The sequence below is a fragment of the Cajanus cajan genome, chromosome 2, assembly GCF_000230855.2.
Source record: "Cajanus cajan strain Asha chromosome 2, NIPB_CcT2T_4, whole genome shotgun sequence".
Classification (NCBI taxonomy): Eukaryota; Viridiplantae; Streptophyta; class Magnoliopsida; order Fabales; family Fabaceae; genus Cajanus; species Cajanus cajan.
Genome location: NC_138518.1, coordinates 59,190,241 through 59,211,002, shown reverse-complemented (window position 1 = coordinate 59,211,002; position 20,762 = coordinate 59,190,241). Strand labels below are relative to the sequence as shown.

The window sequence follows — 20,762 nt, the reverse complement described above, 5'->3', positions numbered from 1 at the left end:
CATAAAAAATGCGTAGCAAGTGTCAGTTCTCAAGTTATCATCAAATTCATTTTCAAGTAACACTTCCCAACTTCTGACATACACACTCAAATTTCTATTCTATAACTAATGTATGGGAGGGAATAATGCAGAATACAACACTTAATCTACTCAATTAGAGTATGACAAATCATCCCATGCAAATATTACTTTGATAGAATGAATTGGAAATCATGACAGCAACCTCATCTTAAAAGTATTAGTATGCAAAGCAACCTTTTTCTTTCCTACATTAAAAAATATTAATAAGATATTTGTTTGGTTTAGCTCCAGAAAACAAGAATGAAGGCTCTAAAAATAGATTTATAATCCTATATAACAAATTGAGGACCATGCAGTTCATTACTTAATTTTAAGAGCCAAACATTTCACAAAATAATCTTTCTATGTTCAGTTCACTCATACACTACAATTATGCCCTTAAAACTTATACTAACAACAAAGAATTGTTCATAGCAGTAGAAGATACATACGTATAAGGGGGAAAAATAGCTAAAAATAAAAAATAAAAAAAAATCATAATATGGAGCTTATATCATGTATTAGGATCACAGGTTTGAGTTGTAAAATGAGTGAAGCCAAACATCTACAATCAAAACATGTTTTGAATCCCACACTTTTAACACTGAAAACATATGATGAAATCACAGGAATATATTTTAATGATCACTTATAATAACAAATGAAGAAAATAAAATAGAATTAATGCAAAGATGCATGCAATCTATCAACTTCTAAGGGTGCTTGTTCTTGAAAGTATTCACAGTCCAACTATACAGTTATCAAAAGTTTGCCAATAAGCATTACATGGTACAAGTAATACAAAGATGAAGGAGAACATTGAAAAACACTGTTTTTGAGTCACAGACTGCCATAAGCATCATTTAAAAACTGTATGCACAATAGAATCACCTAGAAACTCAATAAAAAAGTCACCATATTCAAGCACAATTACACACAAAGGTTAACAAATTTTAGTCCATTCATACAAGTAGATAAAGAAGTAAAATCCCCTTTAAAGTCTGACATAAATCAAAGTCTTTCGAACCAATTCATAATACACTTACATCCCAAGTGTCAAGCTATTAATCCAGACAAGATTTAAGTTCCTTTTTTTCAATTCAAATTGAGCGAAGTCCAAACGAAAACTGGTTTTTTTATATTTATAATTAAGAGTTTGGAGGCTTTCTGATCCACCATTCCTATAGCATGTGATAATATAGAGACACATTCAAGGAATTACAAAAAACAGAGATTCAAAAAGGTCAACTAAAAAATAGGAGGAATAATAGTAATAATAGTGATTAAAAAAATATAAAGCACATCACAACTGTGAAGGTGATGGCCCCAAATCATTGATATCCTTTGAATGATGTATAGAAGGCATTACCTGCCACTTACCAACCTTTCGGCGAACACCACTCCGCTTCTTTGGGGCCATGTCAAAAGTATGTCCTGCATATGGATTTGTCCGTTGTGAAATACATGGTGAGTGTATCCCATCCACTGAAGGTGGTGGTATCACATCAGATATCCTAGCTGCTGGATCAGTAGGACGAGATATTGCATGTGATGAAGCACATTGTGGAATTTGGGAAGTCATTTGTGCTGAACGTCTACTATGTTGCATTGATGGATGACTCTCAGAAGCTTTTCCTTTAATTTGATCTTTGTCTGCCGTCTGCAATTAGCACATACAAAATTAACAATGCAGAATAAGTTGAGAACATGATTATGAAGGTGAGAGTTCATGATAAATTGCTTGTTTGCCATTTGAATAAAAATAACCATTACCAAAAAAAGTTCAAAAGAAAGGGACAAATAAAGTGAGTTATGGATGATTAGAACAAAATGCATTTATGCATACGAGACAGGTGCAGTAAGAAATAGGATTTCATCACAATCTTGGAGTACAAGCTGGGGCTGCATCTATTGGACTTAAACCATGAAATTTTACACAATGTACCCTTATGTTCAAACTTCCTAATGAGGACAGATATTGCATCAAATGAACAAGTATAAGTCAACTTGTTCTTGAAGGAATGAATGTTACCAGAACTTGGGAGTGTGCATAATTTACATTTACTTTGGGCAATGTAAGGAGATAGAATCAAAAATTTTGTGGGTTGAAAGATGTATGTTTCAGTGTTGTAACAGAAAAAAAATGCAGAGATCTAATGTGTCTAGCCTGTGTTTTAAATAAATGAGTAAGTATTACTCCAACATTGACAAAATGAAAAACTGAGTTCTTAAATGCAACTTAATGCATATGACCCATTCGAAGGACTCAAACCAGTTTATAATCATTCAAAAAATACATAGCCCCTTATGTCATGATTCATGAATAATCAATCACCCAAAAAGGACCTAGAAGGAGCTCATAGCAAGGTTATCAAATCAAGATTCAAAATGTGAATTGCTGAGCTAATTTTTGAAGCATGAATCATAATTTGTATTGAATCGCAAGATTTAGAGACAATGAAAAATTGCTCCAAATATATCATAAAGATGATATATAGTGTTCAGCGTAAAAAATATAAACTAGAAATGGATAAAAGAACTTAATTAAAAGTCTTATAAAACAAAATTGTTAGTTATGCCAAAGCTTGTGAAGCCTTTATTTTAGGAGAATGGAAACAAAGAAATTAAAAAGTTAATTAGAGTGCATGCATTGAATCAGCAAGTGACAAATAAAGTAGTGAAATAATTAAATAGAATAAGTTGTTTCTTCAATTTCTTTTCAATTAACGATTTAAGCTTATATTATGATGAGAATTGGTAAAAGAAAAGTAAAAAGGTAATAATAATAATAATTAACTAATCATACAATTTGTGTAGATGATATGGAATTGCATGGATTCATTCATGCATCATAAAATTCAAAGTTATTTAAGATTCATCTTATGATAAAAATTGGCACGATTTGTATCAAAAAGTAAGAGGTAAGATTCGAATCGTGAATCCTAAGATTATGATAACTAAGGCAAATAGCACACGTAAATTAAGCTATATACCTTTCAGCTACCAAATAAATTGCACAAGTTACAAGCCGGTGTTGTCAGTAGTGGATCGTAGAAAATCGCAAAAGGCTGAAAATCCCCTATATCATATGACAGATGGCGTCACAGGCAAACAGTAGAAGCCGTATGCGTACATACAGCAAATAAAACATCAATTTTCAAAACTTGAAATCATATATATGACTACCTTGTCAACATTCTTTCATATTAATATGCAAAACCACAATGAAGTATAATCTATTCTTACGATAAGAAATAATTAAAAAGAAATCACTACTATACTAAGCTAGAAAACCTGAATCACTATTCCTCTGAACCCAAGCTTTCAAACCATTTTGTATCCTATTTAACTCAAATCTTTGAAACACTTTTTAGTTACCCTTTTTGTTAAAGTCATAGCAATCTTTAAATATTACTGCATCCTGCTAAGACAAATCATCCCCTACAAGTCTCATTTTGATAGCATTAGTTGGAAGTCATGACAACACCCATATCAAAACTATTAGTATATAAAGCACCTTTTATTTCTACTCAATCTTACCAAAATTAATTAAAATAGATGAGATTAGTTTGGTTTAGTCCCATAAAACAAAAATAAAAGCTCTAAAAATAGATCTGTTGTCCTATACTACAAATTCAGATTATGCAGTTAATTAGTTCATTTTAAAGAGCATAACAACATAATCTTCCATGTACAACACAATTCTGCCTTTAAAGCCACTAAAAGCCAAGAATCGGCCATAGAAATAGCAAATACATACCAATAAGGAGAGGAGAATTGCCAAAACTATTCGAAACAAAGAAACATAATATGTAGCTTATATCAGGTATTAGGATTGGGATCACAGGTTTGAGTTGAAAATGAGTGAAGCCCAACATGTAGAATCAAGACACGTTTTAAACCCCACACTTTTAATTCATGCACTAAAATCAGACAATGAAATCACAGTAATAAATTATAAATATTAGTTATAATATCGTGCAGAAAATCCAGCAGAAATTATACAGAGACGCATGCAATCCATGAAGTTTAAGGGAGCTTGCTCCTTGCAAGCATTACAAAATCAATGAAGAAACTATACAGTTAAAAAAATTCAACAATAAGCATTACATTGTACAAGTAATACAAAGATAAAGGAGAACATTTAAGTACACAGTTTTTGAGTAACATACTCCCAAAAGCATCATGTAGAAACTGTAAGGACCATAGAATCAAAGAGCAATCCAAACATCAAACAATTACCAGATTCATCATTCATGCAAGATTAGTCTTAGAACTTAATAAAATTTAGTCCATTCATACAACAAGATAAAGATGCAAAATCCCCTTTAAAGTCAACCATAAGCCCCAAATCTTTCACCAATTTATATTGCCTAACATCCTGAGCTTCAGGCTCTTAATCCAGCCAATATTTAAATTATTATTTTTAATTGAACTTGAGCTATCATTGAAAGAGAACTGATGGGATTTGCTAACCAAGAGTTTGTGGGGCTTTCTAAACCACCATTCCTATAGCATACAGAATAATATACAGACACATTCAAGGCATTACACAAAACTGATATTCAAACTAGTCAATAAAAAATATAAAACAGGAACAGCAGTAATTACAGTGATTAAAAATTATACAAATTTAAGCCTGTCATAACTGAGAAGAGGGAAGCCCCAAATCAATGAGATCCATTGAATAAAGAAGTAAAGGCATTACCTGCTGCCTACCAAACTTTCTGCGAATAGCACTTCTGTTCTCTGGGGCCCTGTCAAGGGTACGTCCTGCATCTAGGTTTGTTGGTTGTGAAGTACATGGTGAGTGTACCCCTTCCATTGAAGGTGGAGGTATCACATCAGATGTCCAGGCAGGTGGATCAGCAGGACGAGATATTGCATGTGATGAAGAACTTGGTGGAATTTGAGAAGTCATTTGTGCTAGATGCCTGGCAAGTTGGACAGTTGGATGACTCAGAGAAGCTTTTCCTTTATTCAGATTTTTGTCAGCCATCTGCAATTAACATAAAATTAACAAGCAAAATATGTAGCTCAAACTTTGACAGCATGCAAAAATGAGGTTTAAAATGCAACTTGACGCATATGATAGATTCAAATGACTCGATCCAGTTTATAATCTTTTTATATAAAAAATGGCCCTTGTGTTATGAATAATCACCCAAAGGACCACAAGGAGCTCATAGCACACAGAAATTAAGCCATATACCTTTCTAGAACCAAATTCATGCAACAAGTTACTATCTCGTGTAATCTCCCAAGGCTATCTAATTTCATTGATATATGACCTGCTACGAGATTTCATGTAATAGACACTTTTCAACAGCCTTCTAAAATGCCAAGATTGTGAATTAAATCATAAAAAGGGTACAATCAAATAGTTCTGTACATATATAGTTGAAACATCCACAGCACCATAAGACTTCAATTTTCAAACATAAAACCAAACTAACGACCTAAAACCACGCAAACATTCTTTCATATTAATACGAAAAACCTCAATGAAGTGTACTCTATTCATACAGTAAGAGAAAATTAAAAAAAAAAAAAATCACTTCTTAAAAAAAAAAAAGGCATTACCGGGCGCTTCCTCTTTGGGGCCATATCAAGTGACAAGTGCTTCAGTCAACGCAGCGTTCTGCTTAAAACTCGGGAATTTCACAACGTCAGCACTTTTTCTGCAACCCCAAATTGAAAAGGACTGAAAAAAGATGAAAAATGAATAAAAGCATAAACACAAACACGTCGTGGGCAGAACTGAAAACAAAAAATAAAAATAAAACACTACAGTATAACAGCTATTATTATGCGTCGGAGAGGTTGATAGGGACATCTCCGGTGACCTTAGCTGTGATCGGAACACAATGAACAGATTGAAGAATGGTGATGCAAGACAACGAGAGTGAAATCAGCAAAATGCTTAGGGTTTAGAAAGAGAGATAGTGGAAGCTGAGACGCCAATTTTTTTTTTTTTTTAAGAGGCCAAGGTTAATTAATCAATTAAATGATTTATTAGGGAGGGAAAAAATTCGGTGTCTCTTTCCATTAGTTATTATTATTTTATTTACAAGCTTGCTTTTTAAACATTTTTAAATATGAAGTCACTACATTAATGTTATCCATTTTATTTGATTTTTATTTCTTTGGCACAGTAATAGGTGTTATTTTTAATGAAAAATAATCATACCCTCAAAATGTGTACATTGTTGCATGCTCATGTTCTTTCAAGCTAAGCATAGATCTTGGTAATCAGTTTCAAAAAAACAAAAAGTGTGGCTTAAAATAGTTTCTGGGCCAATTGAATTGTCCATCTAAAAACCATTGCCTTGGCAATTTTAGATTAGAAGCATTGATCAAGAAAGCAAATGGCAGAAGCAAAAACTGCTCCCCTATAGTCACAAAAAACAACTCCAAGACTATGCGAAAATGAACTAAAGCATCAAAATTTGCTTTGACCACTACCTGCCCTGGTGGTTTCCAAACTTGCACATTTTTTAAATCCCTACTTGCTATTGGTTCTATGACACAGTGCATAGACATGCCTCTAGATAGCAAGTGTGGTACAGTAGTATTCTTCCCTTCAAAAGCCAGCAAATTATGGGTACTCAAAATGTGGTAGAAAATTTCAATTATTTTTGTCACTAACATGCAGGAAATCAAACACACAAGTGGTAGTGACTTATGTTCATTATCCTAAAGTCAAATAGCCTAGTGTGGTTCACTGTGGCTCGTAGAGTGTTGAGAGGATTATCCGTGAAGAAAATAAATTGAATGCTTCCCTGCAAACCTTTTTCTGGAATCAAGTCAGAGGAAGTTAATAAAAGACATAGAGAGGTTAATGAGTTAATGAAACAAATATCATACCAACTACCATTAAGAAAAGGTACAAAGACACGTGAAATATTAATTAGACATCGTATGTTATACAACCTAAAATGTCCTCCCTTCTCCTTTGTTTCATCAGTTATGTTTGGAAAAGGATGGACGCTAGCTAGTGTCCCCTACCATGCAAGACTTTTCTTTGGTGACCCTCAAGCATAGAAAAATTAGATCAATAAAGTAGCATTGCATAGAGTTACATATTTTGTACTAATAACATTTACGTTGCTTGGTGTTGATCTTGAATTTGGATCCTCTCCTATGAATATGTCTCCAACATTTCTCAAGCAACATTTTTATGCATATTAATGATTGAGATTAGAAGTTAAAAAAATAATTTTAACCGTTAGATGAATTTTGTTATGTTTTGTTATTTTTTTCTTTCTATTTTTATTTAAATTGATAGCGTACATCAAATAGATAAAAATCAAAAGCTTTCATACTTTTTCATAGATTGATACTTCACATACATAACATACATTTTACAAATTATATAATACGAGTATTAAATTAATGTTTAATCAATAAAATTCATATTTTATAAATATAAATTAATTTTAAATTATTAACTTTAAAACATTAATGTCATTAAAAAAAATTGATGAACACACGAAGGAGTGCATGATTAAAAACAAAGAACACGATGTCCGCACTTCTCTATATTTTTATTATAGTCTATATAGCAACTGTAATTAATTAAGACGTGAGAAGTTTTAAATACCCTGTTGGGCACATGCCAATATTATTCTATACAGCAACTGAATTAAGACTTGTTGGTGGGTACATACCAATTATATACTAGTATCACCTTCTCTCCACCTCTCATGTACAGTGACATGTTATGCATTCATTTCCACTGCCATGATCTAACCAGTTTTTTCTTTCCCACTTTATTTACCTGGAAAACATAGCCTCCATTTTCTTGCACTTTCCTCAACCTCTTCAGTCTTGCCTTACGTCCCTTCCATGTTTTGTTTTCTTTCTTTGACCATAACTTCATTTTCATTCTGATACCACTCATCTCATAGTGTAAGGTTCCACAACAAACTCAAATTCCTTGTTATTCATTCAAAGCTCAACTGTTCAAGTATATCATGTCGTTTGTCGCATCACTCCATTCTCTTAGACACTTTGAAAGTAGTTTACTGACATTTTTGGTGAAGCCGGTTTTCATGCATGGCTTATCTTGTTTCCTTCATCTAGTGTTGCTAGTAGTGCTTTCAGTGTCACTGGTGTGGAAGAAAGTCACAGTTGGAGCCAAAGAATGTTCCAGAGAGAAAATTAATAATACCTTGTTTTCAAGGACTAGGCTTTGCTTTCTGGTTGTTTCTGCTTTCAATCTTCTACTCTTTTTGTTTGGTTACTTTTCTTGGTTTAGAAATGGTTGGTCAGAAGAGAAGCTTGTGACCCTTTTGGATTTGGTGCTCAAAACGGTTGCTTGGGGTGTCAGTGGTGTTTGCTTGCAAAGGGCATTCTTCATTTCAAGGGAAAGAATATTTTCATTCTTCTTTAGAGCTTGGTGTGTGTTCTATCTCTCTGTTTCCGGTTATTGCTTTACAGTGGACATTGTTCTCTATGAAAAGCATGCTGCTGTGCCTATTCAGTGCTTGGTTTCTAATGTTTTCTCTGTTTGTGTGGGTTTGTTCTTCTGTTACTTGGGAAATTTTGTGAAAAATGAGGGTGGAGTGGGAGATAGTACTCTTCAAGAATCTCTTTTGAATGGTGGTTCAAAAGAGAGTGATATGTTAGGGACAAAAGAGATCAAGGGGAGTGACACTGTTACCCCTTACTCTAATGCTGGAATTTTTTGCCTTCTTACCTTTTCTTGGGTTGGTCCTTTGATTGCTGTTGGAAAGAAGAAGACTTTGGACCTTGAGGATGTTCCTCAACTTGACAAAAGAGACAGTTTAATTGGAGCTTTTCCAACTTTTAGGGATAAGCTTGATGCATGTTGTGGAGGAAGTAACACAGTGACCACACTTAAGTTAGTGAAGTCATTAGCATTCTCAGCCTGGAAAGAGATAATTTTCACAGCTATCCTTGCATTGATAAATACCCTGGCTTCTTTTGTTGGTCCCTATCTTATTGATGGTTTTGTTCAATACCTTAATGGAAAACAAAAATTTGAAAATGAAGGCCTTGTTTTGGTGTTTGCATTTTCTGTGGCAAAGCTTGTGGAGTGCCTGGCGCATAGGCAATGGTTCTTTAGGTTGCAGCAAGTTGGAATACGAATTCGAGCACTGCTTGTGGCAATCATATATGATAAAGCTTTGAATCTTTCATTCCAATCCAAGCAAGGCCACACTACTGGAGAAATAATAAACTTCATGAGTGTTGATGCAGAAAGAGTTGGTGAGTTCAGTTGGCACCTACATGATTTGTGGTTAGTAGTCCTACAGGTTTTTGTAGCCTTGTTGATTTTGTATAGAAACCTTGGCCTTGCTTCAATTGCTGGCTTTGTTGCAATTTTCATTGTAATGTGGGCAAACATTCCCTTGGGTTCAACCCAAGAGAAGTTTCAGAACAAGTTGATGGAGTCAAAAGATGCGAGAATGAAAGCAACATCTGAGATTTTAAGGAATATGAGGATTCTCAAGCTGCAAGGATGGGAAATGAAGTTTTTGTCTAAGATAACTGAACTCAGAAAGATTGAGCAAGGTTGGTTAAAAAAATTTATATACACTATAGCCGTGACCATATTTGTGTTCTGGTGTGCCCCAGCATTTGTGTCAGTGGTTACGTTTGGTACTTGTTTGCTTATAGGGATCCCCCTCGAGTCAGGGAAGATCTTATCTGCACTTGCAACATTCCAGATTCTCCAAGAACCCATTTATAATCTTCCAGACACAATTTCAATGATGGCACAAACTAAGGTTTCTCTTGACAGGATTGCATCTTTCCTTCGTCTGGATGAGATGCAATCTGATATTGTGGAGAAGCTTCCACCAGGTAGTTCTAATGTAGCAATTGAAGTAGTTGATGGAAATTTTTCTTGGGATTTAGCTTCCCCAAGAACAACATTGCAAAATATAAATCTCAGAGTTTTTCATGGCATGAGGGTTGCTGTTTGTGGCACTGTTGGGTCAGGCAAGTCTACTTTACTTTCTTGTATATTGGGGGAAGTACCAAAGAAATCAGGGATCCTGAAGGTGTGTGGAAGAAAGGCCTATGTAGCTCAGTCACCATGGATACAAGGTAGCAAGATTGAGGATAATATATTGTTTGGAAAGGATATGGAAAGGGAAAGGTATGAGAAGGTCCTTGAAGCTTGTTGCCTAAAGAAGGATCTAGATATCTTGTCATTTGGAGATCAAACTATTATAGGAGAGAGGGGTATAAATTTGAGTGGTGGACAGAAACAAAGAATACAAATTGCTCGTGCTCTATATCAAGATGCTGATATATATCTATTTGATGATGTGTTTAGTGCTGTGGATGCTCATACAGGATCTCACCTTTTTAAGGTAACTCATTATCTGCTGCTTCTTATAATTTGCGATATAGACTATAGAGAGTGCTATTAGTCTATTACTCTACTATATTTCTTTATATGTATTAGAAACTACCAACTTAAACATTTGCCAAATGTGGTTCTTCTGATAGCACGAACATTGTATCAGTATTTCAGTAAATGAGCTTTTTCATTTTATGTATATGACAGGAATGCTTACTGGGCCTTCTAAGTTCAAAAACAGTGGTTTATGTCACTCATCAAGTAGAGTTCTTACCTGCTGCTGACCTTATCTTGGTGAGCAATTCTCAGAGTTGTATTCTCATTAATTCAAAACAGAGTTTGCTTGTTTTCTTCATACCTGTTGTGAATAATATCTTGACATTTAGTAAGTATGCATGATATCCTATTTTGGGGTAACAAAATATTTCCTAATCATGTGTATTGAATGAATTGAGCGCAGACACACACACACACATAAATATAAACCTGTCCCATGGTGTAGTAAAAAACACACGTTTCAGCTCATCATTTTTGCCTCTGCTAGTTACTTTGAACAATACCATTCTTATCAAATTATAACTTGTTGATAGGTCATGAAAGATGGGAAGATTACTCAATGTGGAAAATATAATGATCTTCTCAACTCAGGTACTGATTTTATGGAACTTGTTGGTGCTCATAAAGAAGCTTTGTCTGCAATTGATTCGTTAGATGGAGGGACAGCATCTGATAAAATAAGTATAACACAGAATGATGTACGTGTCTCTCTTTCTCATGGTGTTGAAGAAATAGAAAGCAAAGATGTGCAAAATGATGGAAAAGATGATAAATGTGATCCAAAAGGCCAACTTGTTCAAGAAGAAGAAAGGGAGAAAGGTAAAGTTGGGTTTTCAGTCTATTGGAAATATATCACAGCAGCGTATGGAGGAGTACTTATACCACTCATATTGTTGGCTGAAATTTTGTTTCAACTTCTTCAAATTGGAAGCAACTATTGGATGGCTTGGGCAACTCCTATCTCAAAAGATTCTGAGCCACCTGTTACAGGAAGTATGCTTATAGTTGTGTATTTAGCTTTGGCCATAGGAAGTTCTGTTTGTGTCCTTGCAAGAGCAACACTTGTTGCCACAGCTGGTTACAAGACAGCTACTTTACTCTTCAAAAACATGCATTTCTGCATCTTCCGTGCTCCAATGTCATTTTTTGATGCCACCCCAAGTGGGAGAATCCTTAATAGGGTATGTGAAACTATGAATATCACACTATCCATTTCTTTTGTTTTGATTTCAGAAGGGTATTTGAATCTTAAATATCTTTTTGGTTAGCATCCATTTTGTTACTTATTTTCACTTTTCAATGTATATAGTAATATTTTTTTTTTTTGAACTTTCATTTCTTTGTTCCCTTGCAGGCTTCTACTGACCAAAGTGCAGTGGATGTAGACATTCCTTTTCAAATTGGAGCATTTGCTTTCTCTGTGATCCATCTTCTTGGAATTATAATGGTTATGTCTCAAGTTGCATGGCAGGTTTTCACTGTCTTTATTCCTATTACAGCAATCGGCATCTGGTATCAGGTATTTTATTTTCCACCTTGCTGTCTTTGATTACAAGATATTAAAGTGTGCCTAGACTATTTGCCAAATTTTATTTGGCACCATGTATTGTCTGTTTGGGTAAACCCTTCCACAAACATTTATGGGAGAGAAAAATAGGAAGAAAAAATGAAATAAGCTTCTCCATAAACTAAAATTAGCTTATGCATAAGATAATTTGTAGAAGTTCTCTCCTATTAACTTCTTCAAAAAAATTTTAACACAAGTATAAACTAGTTTTAACTTATGGAGGAACTTATTTCAATTTTTTTCCTATTTTTTTTTAAACAATACTTTTAGAGAAGTTTCTAAACATACCCAATGTATGAGTTGACATCTTACAAACACTGTTGCAGCAATATTATTTACCATCAGCCCGGGAACTATCACGTTTAGCTGGGGTATGCAAAGCTCCTATCATTCAACACTTTGCTGAAACAATATCAGGTGCATCAACCATCAGGAGCTTTGATCAGGTGCCAAGATTTCAGCAAACAAATATGAAACTGGTGGATGGATATTCTCGCCCCAAGTTCAACAATGCTGGTGCAATGGAATGGTTGTGCTTCCGATTAGATATGTTGTCTTCTATCACATTTTCCTTTTGCTTGATATTATTGGTATCTATTCCACAAGGATTCCTAAATTCAGGTACAAACTCCAACCCGATATCTTGTTTGCCAGTCCAAAACTCAGTATGTTTTTTTATATTGAGTTTGTTTGGATACAAAGTAATAGTTATTTTTAGAGCTTCTCTACTGAAAAAAAGTTGTTTATTTTCAGTAAAAATCTCAAAAGTTTTTTTAAGCTTGCATCCAAAAAAGCTCATAATGGAGCATTAAAACACAATCCCCCCAATCTTCTCTTTGTTTTTGAAGGTGTTGCTGGTTTAGCTGTAACCTATGGCCTTAATCTGAACATTATACAATCATGGATGATATGGGAACTTTGCAACTTGGAGACCAAAATTATATCAGTAGAAAGAATAATTCAGTATACTTCCATTCCTAGTGAGCCTCCTCTTGTTTTAGAAAAAAACCAGCCACATCATTCTTGGCCATCATATGGAAGGATTGATATTCATAACTTGAAGGTAATTGAAGTTCTTATTATGTTTGCACTTTATTATTGTTGGGAGGGCCCACATAACCTGCTTCAATTCTTGGAAGTAACTTATATATCTATTGGATAACTTCACTTGATGCCAATCAATTTTAAAATAAAATATAATATGATATTAGAGCTGATAGCACATCTCGGTAAACTGCCTATTATAGTAAGCTCGCCTGTTTTGGCAGGCATCTATGGAGGGGGATGTTGGAAGGTCCCATGTCCCCGGTCTCAATTTTTGTGGGTGTAGCTGATATATTTATTGGACAACTTCACTTAATGATAATTGGTTTTAAGATGAAATCTAACAATTATCTTATGATTTTCATGTTGATTTACAAAACTTGAGCTAAGGTGTTTTGTCCTTTATGGTTTGAATTTAGCTTTTGAACAGAAAAAAGTTGTGCCTTGTATGCAAGTTTTGTCTTGGAGTCATGGCATAGGCACATTGTCTAGTGCTTGATATTTGTGTTATTTTTGTAATAATGCTATGCATTTGATGAAGGTACGTTATGGTCCACATATGCCATTTGTGTTGCATGGCCTTACATGCACATTTCAAGGAGGACTTAAAACTGGAATTGTTGGGAGAACAGGAAGTGGTAAATCAACTCTCATACAAACAATTTTCCGAATTATTGAGCCTACTGTTGGGAGAATTATGATAGATGGCATCAACATCTCTTCCATTGGACTTTATGATTTGAGGTCAAGACTGAGCATTATTCCTCAGGATCCAACCATGTTTGAGGGTACTGTGAGAAGCAATCTGGACCCACTTGAAGAGTACACAGATGAACAAATTTGGGAGGTGGGTTGGCTTTATTTACTACACAAAGGCAGACTAGGTTCTATCCAAAATGTTTGACTTTTGGTTGTTCCTCAAATTATAAGTTCCCTAATTCATTGGACTCTTCTATGTAGGCACTTGATAAGTGTCAACTTGGAGAGGAAGTTAGAAGGAAAGAAGGAAAACTAGACTCTGCAGGTTTGTCTTTTAAGTTTTTTGAGCATAAATATATACAAATTTAATTTAAATACCTTGACAGTGTAAAGTTTCTTTATACTACCATCTAATCATAAAACTATCATAAGGTTGTTATTTATTTATTTATTTTTTTTGTGATAAGTGATAACTACTTTTAAATTCAAATCTAGGGTGATTTCTAATTGGTTAGTGTAAATATCAATACACTAATAGTACACGAAAAATTAAATTTAGGTTCAAGTATTTTTTGATTTTTATAGTTTCATGAACTTTATCTTTTAACTTTTATTATTAAAACTATTTTATTTTAGTTTCTATATATACAATTCTTTTCTTTTTTTTTAATTAGGTCCTATAAAAATAGACATCAATGATTAAAAAGAAAAAAAACACTATCTATAGGAACTCAAATGAAATGCTTTAAGTATAGGTATTAAAAAGGTAAAATATATGAAATTATAGAGATTAAAAAAGGTAATTGAACCATAAATATAATATATATATTACATTGATTTTGGAATGAATCTATTGCTAAAATGGATGCTGCAGTTTGTGAGAATGGAGAGAATTGGAGTATGGGGCAAAGGCAATTGGTCTGCCTTGGCAGGGTGTTGCTTAAGAAGAGTAAGGTCCTGGTGCTAGATGAAGCTACTGCATCTGTTGACACAGCTACAGATAATTTGATCCAGCTAACTCTTAGGCAACATTTCTGTGATTGCACAGTCATTACCATTGCACATAGAATAAATTCAGTCATTTATAGTGATATGGTTCTACTACTTAATCAAGGTGAGAATTGAAAAGGCTGTTATATTACATTCTTCTTTGAACATAATAATCTTTAATTTAATGTACCTTTATATATGATTTTATTGGACATTGATGCAGGACTTATTGAGGAGTATGATTCTCCAACAAAGTTGCTAGAGGACAAGTTATCTTCTTTTGCTCAGCTTGTTGCAGAGTATTCCACTAGGTCCAATTCCAATTTTGATCTACTAAAATAGTTTTTCCTTTTCGATTTGTTTTTTTTTGGTTCTTTGTCAAGAACTGGGAAAATTACAATGATAAATAATGTGTCTTCTTTTCATTTAATAGAATATCATCCTATTGCACAGTTGTACTCTTTAATAAAAACTAGGAAAAATGGTTGTTAAGGAATTGTTCTAACTTAATAAGTGATTTTGAGTTCGAGTTCCAGACATGTAACTGTTTCCAGCTTGAATATAATTATTTCTAGTGAAATTAGTTAATGATACATGCAAATCGACCAATATTTAAAAAAGATAATTTATTAAATGTAAAAACACTATATAATCATATGAATTTAGTTAATTTGGTAAATTTTAATGCTTAATCTTATTTGTATTAAATAATTTTAACTGTCGAAGAATTTCAATTGTAGACACATATAATTTCACTTAGTTGTAGTCTTACTTGCCATAATTGTGGTTTCAAAGGTAATGTTTAGTCTCACATCGACAATAAATATAAAATTTAGACAAATCTCACCTTATAAAATCAATTTTGTAGGATTATTAGGTTTTAAATCCAAATTTTAAGATGGTATCAAAGTTCATTTTAAATGTAATAATTTATTCTGAAATTCTTATTATAAAATGTTTGAGCAAGATTTAATAAAAAGAGCGTAGTTTCAAATGACATTTTCGTGAATAAAGTTTATCACATGCAAGGATGGGTTGTAAAAGTCTGTTTATCATCCTCTCATTATAGAGCAAGTAATTGATAGTGTATCTCTTCGAGCTCAAGGAAATTGAAGGACTATACGGGAATTGAAACTAAACAAAAAAAAAAATCAATTTTTTTTAGAGGATGGCTCGTGTTACATGTGAAAGATTGATATCTAGAAGATAACTTGTTCTGGAATTTGTCCACACTGAAAACAATATAGAAAATTATTGGCATATTTTTATTGGATGTAATCATGCAAATTAGATATGGCAATTCGGTAGATTTTGGAAATCTTTGGCTCCTTTCATTGATTCAGTAGAAGACTTCGCTGATCTTAAGTTTAAATTGCCGCAACATCTTTCTGTCACAAAAATCGGATATCTCAACAATGTTTGACCCTTTTAACGCACGAGAAATGAAAAAGTTTGGGACAATATTATTACAAAACCTTCACTTATATCTATCCAACTTGCAAAATAATTTGTCTTCTCATGGAAACAAGCTCGCAAAAAACACCTACCCTTTTCTATCATTTACTTAAGATAGCAATACTCCTACTCATTGGATCAAGCCATCATTTATTTGTATTAGAGATGAATCAGGAGCATTTGTATCAGCAAAACCTTCATCTCAAAGAGGCTTCCACTTGCTGCTGAAGACGAGGCAATGGCACACTTTCATGCTCTTATGAGAATCCATGAACTCAGCTTGCAAAATATCATTGTTGAGATAGTGTATAGACATGATTGATGCCATTGACAACATGAAACAAGATAATTTTGAATTTGGCACCATTCTGGCTAGCTATACCTTCTTCATTCAGAAAATGTTATATATGGTTCATTTTATTTGAAGATATAAGCTAATCATATTGTTGATTGTCTTGCAAGGACATCACAATTTTGTGCTAAGTTTTTTCATTCCAACTTTTACTCAATCTCTCATCATCAATGAAATGATATTAGCTTTCTGATCTAAAAATAATTTACTAAAAATATAGTTTAATTCCTGTTTTTCATTTTTAAGTTTTTTGTTAACTATTAATTTTTACATATTTTTAAATTAAAATATAATTAAGAACTTAATATGTGATTTATTTAAAGAAACTTAAAATTTTAAAAATGTGTGACAAGTTTTTCACAGGTTTTCCTAAACGCAATAAAATCTAACAAAGATGGGTTAGGTTTAAAAGTTTTAAACTCACTTCTTTTAAATTTGATCCTGAAGTCGCCCTTTTTCTTTTGCAAGGATGGGGGCTAGGGAGAGCCAAACCCTTCTCTCACTTTCCATTCCTATCCTCCATTATTTCCAAAGATCCATATATCCCTACATGCCCATTAGCTTCTTCAATATCTACCACTAAGTACCTTTTCCTATTTCAAAACTCAAGAAATGATGACATAAGAGTGTAAATATCATATGTCGAGTTGAAACCTTAATAACAACATGTATATGCTAATAAACTCTCATTGGTAAAGTCTCTCATGTTATAGGGCAAAAAAAATCTTTGAACCTAATCATTAATAATAATATAGATAAAGTGACCGAAGATGTTGACATAATGAACTTTATGTAACCATCTTCTCCATTTTGTCATTAACTAAGCACCAATGAGCCTTACTATGACTTGTCACTCACATTGCCTTTATCGTTAGTTAGGTCAACCAATTTATCATATTGTCCAATAAATGAAGCCTATTATAATAATAAGAAAGGTTTAGATATATTTTTGGTGTAAATGTTTTTATAATTTAGCTACTTAATATATCTTGTGAAGATAATCTACAAATAATTTGTGTTGATATTTTATTTTCTTGTTTTAAACTTGGTTTCCCTCTATATTGATTTTGAGATGTGAACATATTATTCATTGTTTTGAGAACGATAATTTAGTGGCATAACACAATTAATTTAATTCAATTTTTTTATTTTGCAAAAGAAGGAGTCACAACAAGTATTAGGGGGTGATGCATTTGGTGCCTAGTCTCACAATAGTATCTTTTATGATGTTGTTGGAGGTTTAAACAAAAAGGAAGAATATTTGGTCTAGGTTCAAAGGCTAGAAAGAATAAACTTTCTTCCTCTCCCAAATCACCTGATGACATCTCAACATCTGAATATGAGGTAATGATGAGTCTAGTTCCCAGTCTATTTAAAGGAACAATTACAAACTCATTTAGAGATGATTCGTGCTTCACAAAAAGAATACGTTTGGATCATGAGAATTTGACACAATTTATGGAGAGTTTTTCTTTGGGTCAAGTTTCTCAACCAGTCAAACATTTTCCACAACCTCCTATAGATGATCAAAATACTTAGCAAGAAGATGACAATGTAAATGTTTAAAAATTTATAATAAATTGCTCTTCTCTTATCATTAATAATTATGCTTATTATCAATGATATATTTTATTTAGAACTTATGAAACTTGAAATAGCTATTTAGAAACTTTTGGTGTTATTTAAATGCTTATTTTATATAAATTATTGCTTGGAAAAAATGATATTATATTAATTAATTTAATAGTAGAATAATAAATGTTTTTTTTTATTAATTTGACAAGTGAATAATAGACTCTATAGAGTGATTTTCTCACTATTCGTTATTTCATTATAGTTAGGGAAGAAAATAATATCTCTCACTAATTGTGACAGATACATGTCCTTTTACAAATTGTGACAGAGGTAAGTCCCTCACAAATTTGTGATGAAGGCTAATCCCTCATAAACTTGTGACAGAGATATCTCTCATAAATTTGTGAAGAACACTAACAAGAGGGATATTCTACATCAGTTTGTTTGGACAATCTACATTAGTTCTATAAGCAATGTAGATTCAAGTGACATACAATGTATTAGACATTTTACATCGGATCCAAAATTGATGCAAAAGTGCACAAAATAACATCGATTCTCGTACAAATTGATATGATATGTTGAACACTTTCTACATAAATTTATGAATGAACTGATGTAGTATGTATTTTTTTTTTAAAATTCTTTCTTCTAATTTTTATTTATACCCAACTTATAATGAAAAAGATTAATATGTCAAAGCCACACATCCATCAATACTATAAATTAATCAACACATATATCAACATATTACATGATAGTTCTTAACAATACTAAATCTACAATTCTATCAAAATAATAAATATACCAAAGATAATAATAATAATAATAATAATAATAATAATAGTAATAATAATAATAATAATCTTCAAATTTATGACTAACCATCGATCACAAACTTAAATTTTATCTTACTATACAAAAAAATTAAGGAAATATTTAATTTACATATTCAAAATAGTTTCTTAAAGAACTCTCATGATTTTCTTTGCTAACATCTGTCACATGAGCAAAGCATCTCACATATTGCTTTCCTTATATCCTAAAAAGTATGTATAAAATATTACATGCCAGTGTACTAGTTAAGAAAAGTGTGAAATTAAAGTGTGGAAAATTAAATGGTTAAGTTTTGATCTTTCTTGATATGTGGAGCATAAGTTGCCTACAACTTTAAACTTGAAAATTCTAGAATAAAAAAACGCAAATATACTAATAGAAAGAGTAAATATGGTTCCTAATTGCCAGAGGACAAATGAAAGAGCTTAAGGAATTCCTTTTATTTATCCAATTCACTTGCAAAAAGAGAAAGTATCTTAAGGATTTATAATTTTTAGCAACTATCTACTTAATTAACAAAAATTGAGCAAAAAAGTATCTCAAGGATTTCTAGGAATCATGAAATGCAACCACGAGTTCTAATGGCCTTATAATATAAAGAATACAACATACCTAGATGACATGAAAGTCCAAATAAAAGAAATGTTACTTATAATGACATACAAAAAGTGTTGTTAGAAATAATATATGTAGGTAAAACTCTTGACATATACTCACACATAATTTAAATGCAAATTTTGAATGGGATTTTTTTTTTTATATTTCACACTAGTGTCTTAAAGCTTTGCCTTAGACTAATCTAACTTGGTTGTGAGGTAAGTAAAGTAGGGTTAAGGATTGTTTTTGTTGATGCCAAAATGATTCTATCTTAGGTTCAATACTTTGTGCCAAATTTCTTCGTTATTTAAATGGAATTTAACCACATATATTGAGTGTCACTATAATCTATATCTACACTTTGTAATAATTGTAGGAATAAATGTATTAACATAAGTCACCATATATGATTTGTCACTATAATCTATACCTACATATGTATTAACATATGCCAACACATATATACATATATTATGTATCATTATAGCTTATACTTTAACTATGATGATAATTTTAACCCATTAATATTTTATAAAAATTGAAAAATTAAAAATAATTAAATTAAAATTTATTAGTAAAGTCACAACTTAAATAGTAGGGCACTTCCTAAGATCATTTGTTGCATTTGAGAAACCACTAGTGGAAAAAAGACTTTTAAGATCAGTTATTTTTGACTTTTAAGATCGGTTAAAGAATCGATCTTAATAGAGACGAACTTTTAAGATCGGTTATTTAACTGATCTTAAAAGTATAGCTTTTAAGATTGGTTACGAAATAACCGATCTTAAAAGTATCAGGTTTAATTTTTGTTTAATTTTAATAAATTTATTAATGTAACAACACTCATATTTGGCTTCTCAAGGATGTTATTTCACGACACGTCACTTTTCAACGTGTTTTGTCCTTACTACACATTTTCTGGGAAACTTCCCAGAAGGTCACTCATCCCTATATTACTCCAAGTTAAGCACGCTTAACTGTGGAGTCTTGATGAGATAAGCTACCGAAAAGCAGATGCATGTTGTCAGTATAAGTGGTACAAATTAATTCATTTAAGTCATCCTCAACTATACAATCTCATATTTATACTATTTTTGGATCCTTCTCATTTTGGTGTGTCCAGACTGCTATAAAATATAAAAATTATATAATAATTATATTAGCAATAATAATAATTATATTATATTTAATTA

General features: G+C 32.3%; 2 protein-coding genes across 7 annotated transcripts; one reads left to right on the top strand and one right to left on the bottom strand.

Moving 5' to 3' along the window:
- Nucleotides 1-1,294: 1,294 nt before the first annotated feature.
- On the bottom strand, nucleotides 1,295-6,544 carry LOC145949344 (uncharacterized). 6 transcript variants are annotated; one of them, XM_083068540.1, is made up of 4 exons: nucleotides 6,526-6,544; nucleotides 5,644-5,764; nucleotides 4,769-5,059; nucleotides 1,295-1,720 (listed from the first exon to the last, which is right to left on the bottom strand). In XM_083068540.1, the coding sequence occupies exons 2-4, from the start codon at nucleotides 5,665-5,667 to the stop codon at nucleotides 1,364-1,366; spliced, it is 672 nt and encodes a 223-aa protein (XP_082924666.1). In that variant the 5' UTR covers nucleotides 5,668-5,764; nucleotides 6,526-6,544; the 3' UTR covers nucleotides 1,295-1,363. The 6 variants fall into 6 exon arrangements, with proteins under 6 accessions (XP_082924666.1, XP_082924665.1, XP_082924667.1 ...); XM_083068539.1 differs by lacking the exon at nucleotides 6,526-6,544 and adding an exon at nucleotides 6,251-6,427; XM_083068541.1 differs by lacking the exon at nucleotides 6,526-6,544 and adding an exon at nucleotides 5,852-6,197 and having other exon boundaries at nucleotides 5,644-5,741.
- Nucleotides 6,545-7,694: 1,150 nt separating this feature from the next.
- On the top strand, nucleotides 7,695-15,249 carry LOC145954417 (ABC transporter C family member 3-like). Its single transcript, XM_083068536.1, has 10 exons — nucleotides 7,695-10,406; nucleotides 10,604-10,690; nucleotides 10,987-11,634; nucleotides 11,808-11,972; nucleotides 12,347-12,641; nucleotides 12,869-13,083; nucleotides 13,606-13,911; nucleotides 14,025-14,088; nucleotides 14,638-14,877; nucleotides 14,977-15,249. The coding sequence occupies exons 1-10, from the start codon at nucleotides 8,037-8,039 to the stop codon at nucleotides 15,093-15,095; spliced, it is 4,509 nt and encodes a 1,502-aa protein (XP_082924662.1). The 5' UTR covers nucleotides 7,695-8,036; the 3' UTR covers nucleotides 15,096-15,249.
- The last annotated feature ends 5,513 nt before the right edge of the window (nucleotides 15,250-20,762 follow it).